Here is an 8,934-nt window from a genome sequence, read left to right as displayed (position 1 = left end):
CCCCTTCCTGCGTTGTGCCGAGCGTGTGTGGTGGGAGAGGCGAGGCGCTGAAGGGTTATTTGGTGCTCCCCACATTTGTTTCTAAGTCTGACCGACCCTCTATGTTTTATACGAACTATTATGGCCACACATGTAAGGCCTGCATGAGTGTTTACTGCAGGAAAGGACAAGGCTGGTGGCTTAATGGTGCATCATAATTTTATCTGCGCAGAAGTGAGGTGTGTGACTGAATCTGTCGTATAGTATTGCGGTCATGCAGGTGGCGTGTTTGTTGCCAGTGTTACCCCTCACTGATCCACTTATCGGCCGCGCCATTCACGGTAAAAAAAGCAGTTAGTGGGTACGGTGAGCGCAAAAAGTATAAGATCTTACACATATACGTATACTCGGTAACTTAGAAGAATAATGGTTAGGAGTCGAAATTATGAACGTGGGTTTTGCATGCATCAGGTTCTGTTGTTAGGGAATTCAGCCACTGGATGAGATGTGTGCAAGATGTATAAGATCTTACAAATATAAGTCTCAAATAACCTCCAAGGAAAGATGGTTGAGTTAGTGAACCGTGCCTTTTGCTATCATCAGCTTTTCATGTTAATCAATTTCCAGTGGTTACCGAATACACGACATATCCACATAATCCGGTTTTCATTTAGCTCAGGAAAAAGGGTGACTATCACAAACGATAATTTCTCTTCCATAGTCATGCAAGGCGACTTAAAGGAGACAGGGGGCTAAGGGAGATGGAAAGAAAAGGAGGGGGAGAGGGAGAAGTTGAATTGCAAGGTGACTGTTGGACACGTCGTTTTGTGACGACAGCGTTAAGGTTACTGGATTAGTACAGTTTCAGTCAGTGATACCCGTTTTAGAGGCCAAAGTGTGTGTGTGTGTGTGTGTGTGTGTGTGTGTGTGTGTGTGTGTGTGTGTGTGTGTGTGTGTGTGTGTGTGTGTGTGTGTGTGTGTGTGTGTGTGTGTGTGTGTGTGTGTGTTTGTGTGTCAAAGGGTACAAAGAGATTATCCTGTTATGAATTCTGATACACTGGTTATTTCTGTCTGTCTGTCTATCTCTCTGCTTGTCTGTCTGTCTGTCTGTCTTTCTCTCATCAGCAACCAGTTAAATGAATGACAGAAAATTACTGAATTTTTTAAACTTTAGTGTCTATAGACATTCTAAAGGTATACACACGAAAAAAAAAGGTACTAAAGAACTGAAGACGCAATTGGCCAATGTGTCTTCGCATTACGGAGGAGATCACGATGACACAGCGGCGCACGGGTAAATGTACAGATGATGTTACATAAACCTAAAAATACACTGAACCATGACAGCTAGCATTTGCTTGAATTGCAAATATATATATATATATATATATATATATATATATATATATATATATATATATATATATATATATATATATATATATATATATATATTATCAAACGTACTATGTATGCGCCCCTGACGGCCATCCGTCAGCTGCCTGCCGCGGATGCCGCCCCCTTCCAGGTGGGACAGTCAACATGCATAGTTTTTCCACACCCTGATGCACACCGGAAGACAGTCACTACTTGGAGACGAAAACTACAAGTTTCGCAATGCACAAATTGACGAGCCAGTTGTATCGTTCAGAGTGAACTTCTAAACAATTCAACTGGCGTCGACTTGTTTTGTAATTTGTACTAAGCACGGTATTGGTAAAGTATTTGTAGCACGCAGTACGCTATACTGACCTGTTTTTAAAAATATCGTCTTTAGGCACCACTGTGGGATGAATAATTTGTTGCACTGTTAAATTTTTTCTATGTGGCACAGTATCCATGCAGCTGTTAATCATGTATCGTTGTTGTAGCACTGTGACTAAATGGAATGTCTTGGCACCGAGGTACTACTGTGGCACCGTTACTGTGAGTTGCAGATCCCGGCGCACCACCTTCACGCCGCTGCTCAGTCTGTGGCATGTTGTGTGCAGTTCTGTGGTACTCCTACTACTACTCAGTCATTTGCACCGCTACTCCCGTGCCCAACACCACACGCCCATCCATACCCCACACCACACTCACAAGCTGTCGAACACATCCACATCACCACAAACGCCATGGCCCACCACACCAATATTTATAACACCATGCATTGTAGGCCATCATTTGATATCACTCGTTAAATAAATCACGATTACTCCTACTTCTCATCGTCATACCACACCATAACAACACTCGTCACACCACTCCCACACCACGACCACCGTCACACCGCGTCACACCTAAATACTTGACACCGTTCACTGTAGCTCATCACACATCACACAATGAACATCCTATAAATCATCATCACTCTTTGGAGAACCTTTACTATTACTATGATACTTCTACCGTAATCTCCCACACTACAAATCACGAACCTCTTTTTTTTTTTTTTTTAATCCACAACATTATATACTCAACACTTGCTGAAGACCCTATAACATTACACGTAATATATATACCAAGAAACAAGAAACACAATATCACATTATAAAAAGAGTACATTACACACACACACACACACACACACACACACACACACACACACACACACACACACACACACACACACACACACACACACACACACACACACACACACACACACACACACACACACACACACACAAACACACACACACACACCTAACAACACAGAAAGAACCATCGCAATCTGTAACAGCAAATGCACTGATACATGTTGAGCATTACTTACATGAACTGACATTGCACACTTCCAATTTAGGGTATATATATTCTCTTAAACTGTTGTTACCAAAACCTAACAGCCGTCAAACACCATTGTATCAGTTGCCAGAATCACACTACAACATAAACACAAACACTAGGTTGTGTAGGTTAAGAGTGAAGCTACACATCATTCACACGTAATACCATTTAAAATCATGTCATCATCACTACTGTTCTTCTCACACACAAATATTACCTCTAGATATAACAATGAATCATAAGGACACAAAAATACGGACATCATTCATGAAACTATACCATTGCCATCATCATGCCATACATCACTACTACCACAAACACCACCACCAAAACAACCACCAACATAACCACAACCACCACCACCACCACCACCATCGCCGCCCCAGGGCCAAGTCTGAGGCCCAACTCCCTCAGGGTGGAGTGGCAGGGCTCGGGACCATGGGGAAGGGTGCCGGGCGAGGCAGGGGAAGAGGAAGAGGACGCAGCAAGTCCAGCGGAGGCCGTCCGAGGTGAGTTCTTTTTCTCTTTTCTGTCTGTCTGTCTGTCTGTCTCAATGTTAGCTAGAGGCAGAGGGAAAGTGGTGTTAGTCGGGACGGAGACGCAGGACACTGAGCCTGGATTTTTAGGAACGGGAGGACGGACTCTCGGGGGCTATTAGTCTTCCAAGTGTCAGGATCAGAGAGAGAGAGAGAGAGAGAGAGAGAGAGAGAGAGAGAGAGAGAGAGAGAGAGAGAGAGAGAGAGAGAGAGAGAGAGAGAGAGAGAGAGAGAGAGAGAGAGAGAGAGAGAGAGAGAGAGAGAGAGAGAGAGAGAGAGAGAGAGAGAGAGAGAGAGAGAGAGAGAGAGAGAGAGAGAGAGAGAGAGAGAGAGAGAGAGAGAGAGAGAGAGAGAGAGAGAGAGAGAGAGAGAGAGAGAGAGAGAGAGAGAGAGAGAGAGAGAGAGAGAGAGAGAGAGAGAGAGAGAGAGAGAGAGAGAGAGAGAGAGAGAGAGAGAGAGAGAGAGAGAGAGAGAGAGAGAGAGAGAGAGAGAGAGAGAGAGAGAGAGAGAGAGAGAGAGAGAGAGAGAGAGAGAGAGAGAGAGAGAGAGAGAGAGAGAGAGAGAGAGAGAGAGAGAGAGAGAGAGAGAGAGAGAGAGAGAGAGAGAGAGAGAGAGAGAGAGAGAGAGAGAGAGAGAGAGAGAGAGAGAGAGAGAGAGAGAGAGAGAGAGAGAGAGAGAGAGAGAGAGAGAGAGAGAGAGAGAGAGAGAGAGAGAGAGAGAGAGTAGAAAAAAAGTACCTCGACGTAATTCAAACAGATGATAACAGGAAAAGTCCAGACTCCAACAAAGCCGAGGTGTTGTAAACAGCAGAATAATAGCCTTACTTATTTTCTATAACGGTGACCAACTCTTAAAACAATAATAGAAATAGAGGGATATAATAAAAGAGTAGGACTGTAAAAGTAATTGCCCATATAATTGTAGGCCCCTCCCGTGGCTAGATATGTATCATAATAGTTGGTATGTACTTACTTTGTATACACTCCTCTCCGCTTATACCTCTTCTCTAGTTTTGCGCTGTTTGTGTTTATCTGCTTGCTTGGTGTGTGTGTGTGTGTGTGTGTGTGTGTGTGTGTGTGTGTGTGTGTGTGTGTGTGTGTGTGTGTGTGTGTGCTCGGGATCCAAGGGATCGTCGAATAATAATCTTTCTTCTTCCTTAACATTATAAACGTATCGCTCACCCGTTCTTTTCTTAATTACTCAAGCACCGCTCACTCCCCCCTCCCCCCCCCCTTGCTGCCCTCACCAGAAACAACGACGAGGGCGGAGGAGGAGAGGACTCGGCGCGCACCCTCAAGGGCAAAATGGTGAACAGGTTTGTGGTGACGGAGCTGCGGCAGAAGCGGAAGCTGATGGGCCACCTGGGAGCGCCTGGCCGGGAGGAGATCTACTGCGACAAGGACCGCGCCGCCGCCGTGGCCATGGGGGATCAAGACATCAAGACCTCCCTCAAGGTAACGTGTGATTCTATTTTTTCCCCTCACGTTCCGTCATATAACATTAGGCTGTGCAGTTCTACTCTGGAGGATGATTATCATGACTTTACAACATGTGTTTGATCATCGAAGAATAGGTTCATGAGCATGAAATTTAATGCTGTTAATGACGTCAAGTTCCCTTAAGATGTGTTCGTTTTTCTTTCATGACTGTGTTTATAACCCAAAGAGCTGCACCGTGCTCGCCAGCCTCACCAGCACGTAATGTGTGTGTTACTCTGCCTTTCAGCACTAACTTCTTACTGTGTGAGGCGCGATAAACGCTGCCACGGTAAGGTGCCCGTCCCTCCTGGAGGTGACGGGCTTTGTGGCCTTCGTATTACTATGTATCGGTTAGACCCTTGTTGACATGCTCAGAAAAAGACGGAGCAGTTTTGTGATTAGTGTTGTGCTTTTGTAGACGATGGTTCTTCTCCAGCTTATTTCTAATGGCGTTACTTCTTCAAAACATTCAGATTCCCCAAAGAAATAAAACTACTTTGGGAATTGTGAGTTGTATGACACTTGAATGACGATGAACGTCATTCATTAACAATATTCATTACATACGTTTTATCACAGTTCACAATTATTCAAGTATATAATTAGCTACAATTAACACGAATCCAATGCAAATGTTGAAAAAAAATGGTGCGATGATGTCAATAAGCAGAACATTTATTATATATAATAACTTGTCCAGCACAAACAAACATTTACAAATGACCACGCTGAAGGGCTTAAGTCAATGGCTGTCAGTTCGGGATGCCTCGTCACGCACCTTGGTGACGCTGGTGATTGAACTCAGATTTAAAAAAAAAATCCCCCACAACTCAAGAGTATAGAAAGTTCAAGAGCAGTGACAAAACAGAAAGAAAATGAGGCAATACGAAATTCGGTTTAGCGTTTGCCACTTTGTTACGTTTTCAGTGGTTGAATATATAATGAGCCACGGAAGAGTTCGTTGCTGAATATTATGGTATTATGAGGACGCGGTTTGTTATTCTTCCGGTAAATGTAGCTGAGAACCATTGGCTTAAGCTTCGGATGCCCTACTGACTATTGGTGGTTGGTCTCAAGAACTGAAAACTGTACAGCTAAACACAAACCCAACACAGACCTGACTAGTTCATATGCAGCTACTGAGTGCTAGTGTGCTGCCTCATATGAATAGCCACCTCGACCCTGCCTAAATTCTTGATGCTAAGGACAACAAGAAATCGTAAACTGACAAAGTAAAACGTGTTTGGCGCTTGCACCACCGGCATAACCAGCAAACTTGTGAATAGTTTTGCGTTCCTTTATATGCCTTAACAATGACAGCCTTAAATAATGTCTTCTCTGTGTTAAACAATGATATGTTAAATAATGTCATCATAAATCTTTACTCATACCTAATTCAGCAAAAGACCTGAATACCAACAAAACCTCTTCGTTGGTCTCTATCTGGTTCTTCTCTCCTGCCTCAGCACAGCCCACGGACAGAGCCTTCCCATTTTCCTCCCTCTATGCTCACTCTGTCCCCCCGCAACACGAACACACGCCTGATACACTACATGCGCAGTAAAAAGTGTCCTCTTCATACCTTTACCTACCTAAAGGACGGACTGATGTTGCACAAATATGCTCCATCTTTCCCGCCGTCACCGTCACCATCACCACCACCTGTAACACGACTAACACCTCCTCCACTACTATCACCGCCACTAAGCTTTTGATTTCCGAACTCACTTTTGTTACGTCACATGCATCCTCTTACCATAATAATCACCTTCAGTCATCACCTCTTTACCTGTCTGCACTCAATACTTGTAAGTTATACTGCATCCAAGTAGCTCACACACCGTCAAGAAAGATCACTCTAATAATTGAACATCATAGCCACTGATTGTGCATCATACATCATACATATGATTCTTGTGAACACCTAAAACAAACCTTCTTATTTAAAAAAAGAAAATCAATGAAAAAGTTTATCAAAATTACTTCATAAATACAGATCAATCCATCAGTCATTATTCACTAGATGCATCACACACACTTATTTATGAAACACACACACACACACACACACACACACACACACACACACACACACACACACACACACACACACACACACACCAGCACCGCCTTCCCTTCCTTTTAGTATAAGGCCTCACCTTTTACCTTGCACTTTCGCCTCCCTCACAGTCGTCTTCTCTCCACTGTATCGTTTTACCTCCTCCTTTAGTTAGTTTATAGCCACCACCACCACCACCACTCTCCACCCCCCACACCACTCCCACCGCCATCAGTGCCACTACTACTACACCCCTACCACCACCATCACCACCACAACCACAATCACAATAACCATCTCAAACACTAGTCATTACACCACCAGGACCACACTCGCGCCCACACCCACCACTACTTCCTTACCACCACCACCACCACCACCACTACTACTTTCCCAGCGCCACCACCTCCACCACCACTACCATCACTGCCACCACCACTGCCGTCACCACCTGACTTTTGAATATTGTTACATGTGGGCTTACTCTTAAGGCTTTCATGGTATTAGAGTTTATCTTTTTAGCATTTGATCATCTTTTCTCAAAACTGCATTTAACTATTCTCCAACACGTGAAGACGCTATTGTAAAGTAAGGTGATCGAAAACATTTACCTTCTCAGCTATTTCCGTGGTGGGTTAAAGCGTATTAGAATATAGAGGAATATAGATTATTGAAAAAAAGAAAAAAAAAAGAATCCATCCCTGACATATCACTGCCGTGCCGTGCGAATTTGATCATGCAATAAATCCTAAATCGACTTGTGTGCAGGAACTAATCCCCAATATCGTGTCATATAATATAAATGTTAAAAGCCGGCTCATTCTTCGCTTCTGAGCCTTGCTACGCCGTCTGCTGCTTTGCTATTGATCTCTTTTGCAATCTGATTAAAAAATTCTTGCTGATTCGTGTTAACCTCGCTTATGCATAAATATGTCTTTACTGTTATATATATGTTCTCCTTTTGCATGCATGTCTGTTGATCCGGCAGGAAAGAGACACGAAGCTGGCGGGTCACAACATGGCCTTGTACATACGTCTTGTGTGTAAGAGTGATGTGTGTGTAAAGAAACCTGGCAACGGGTTTCTCCTATTTGCGGGCACTGGCTATCTGTCTGTCTGTCTGTCTGTGTTCCATCTGTGTCCACGTGTCTGTCTTCCAGTGAGGTGAGCAAGTGTGTGTGTCCCTCGTCAACTTTTCACCATTACATGAGTGGCTATTTGTTGCTTTTGTAGTTTGTCTTATTTTGCCAGTTTAGTGCACCATGTGTAGGGCTTCTTTTCGTGGCTACCTTTTTTGCTTGTGTTTGATGACGTAATATATGCAGATCACTCTCTTTGATGTCACGTTCTTTCAGTCTGCATACGGCTGTTTGAGACGTTTTTTGGGAGAGGCAAGGAAAGTGGGGTTGGTGGGCCGTTTAATGTTTCGCTGTGGGTCTGAGGCACACGGAGGAACGTAGATACTTGTGGGCGACGTGGAGTAACACCAAAGATCGTGTATCACCTCCCTATTAAGCATTCTATCTTTTTATTAGCCGATAATCTATGTTGGGACAGTGGCGGTCTTTTTTATATGTTTATTTGAGAATGCAGATCAAGGGTAACATGAAAAAGAAACGCAAAGAAGTAAGTACCCGTAACTTACTGTATTGCCCTATTGAAAAGACAAGAGAAGTTGCAAAAGGGACTCGTTTCTCAGTTATATAGATGCCCATTGCTTTCAGAGGATGCTTACATGTCTTTCCTTTTGGTTTTATAATTTACAATATACTGTTAAGATCATTAATTACCAATGACCACCAGTGGCCCGGTGAACCTACAGGCAGCTTTCTATTTCAGTCTTGGTGAAAAATTAACGATCACACCGGACTTCATCTTTTCTATCACTGGTGGTTATGAAAGCGTTGAAAACCTCGGCGCGCGATGTGATGTGGAAGAAAATGAAAACGTGGTGGTTGTGCTGCCGCTGTCGATTATTCACTATTTCATCAACTACACGAAGTTCGAGGAGGATAACTTTTTGCTCTGCTTAGTCACCAGGCCGATCATCTACCACAAAGCAAAGTCATTCACTCACCTCTATTTCTCATATACACATCCACCTACATAT

The 8,934-nt window shown here is 43.6% G+C and overlaps 1 protein-coding gene across 3 annotated transcripts in view; it reads left to right on the top strand.

The window, feature by feature from the left end:
- Window positions 1-1,476: 1,476 nt before the first annotated feature.
- The window catches only part of LOC126999951 (outer dynein arm-docking complex subunit 4-like), a 70,915-nt gene continuing 63,457 nt past the window's right edge, over window positions 1,477-8,934 (top strand). Inside the window, exons 1-2 of one of the 3 annotated variants that reach the window (XM_050863138.1) lie at window positions 1,477-3,260; window positions 4,537-4,741. In XM_050863138.1, coding sequence (XP_050719095.1) covers window positions 2,983-3,260; window positions 4,537-4,741 — 483 coding nt within the window. In that variant the 5' untranslated portion in view covers window positions 1,477-2,982. The remainder of the gene's footprint in view (window positions 3,261-4,536; window positions 4,742-8,934) is intronic. The other 2 variants (XM_050863139.1, XM_050863140.1) reach the window with 2 other exon arrangements.

Source organism: Eriocheir sinensis, chromosome 17 (assembly GCF_024679095.1).
Source record: "Eriocheir sinensis breed Jianghai 21 chromosome 17, ASM2467909v1, whole genome shotgun sequence".
Lineage (NCBI taxonomy): Eukaryota > Metazoa > Arthropoda > Malacostraca > Decapoda > Varunidae > Eriocheir > Eriocheir sinensis.
This window is presented reverse-complemented; position numbering and strand designations above follow the sequence as displayed.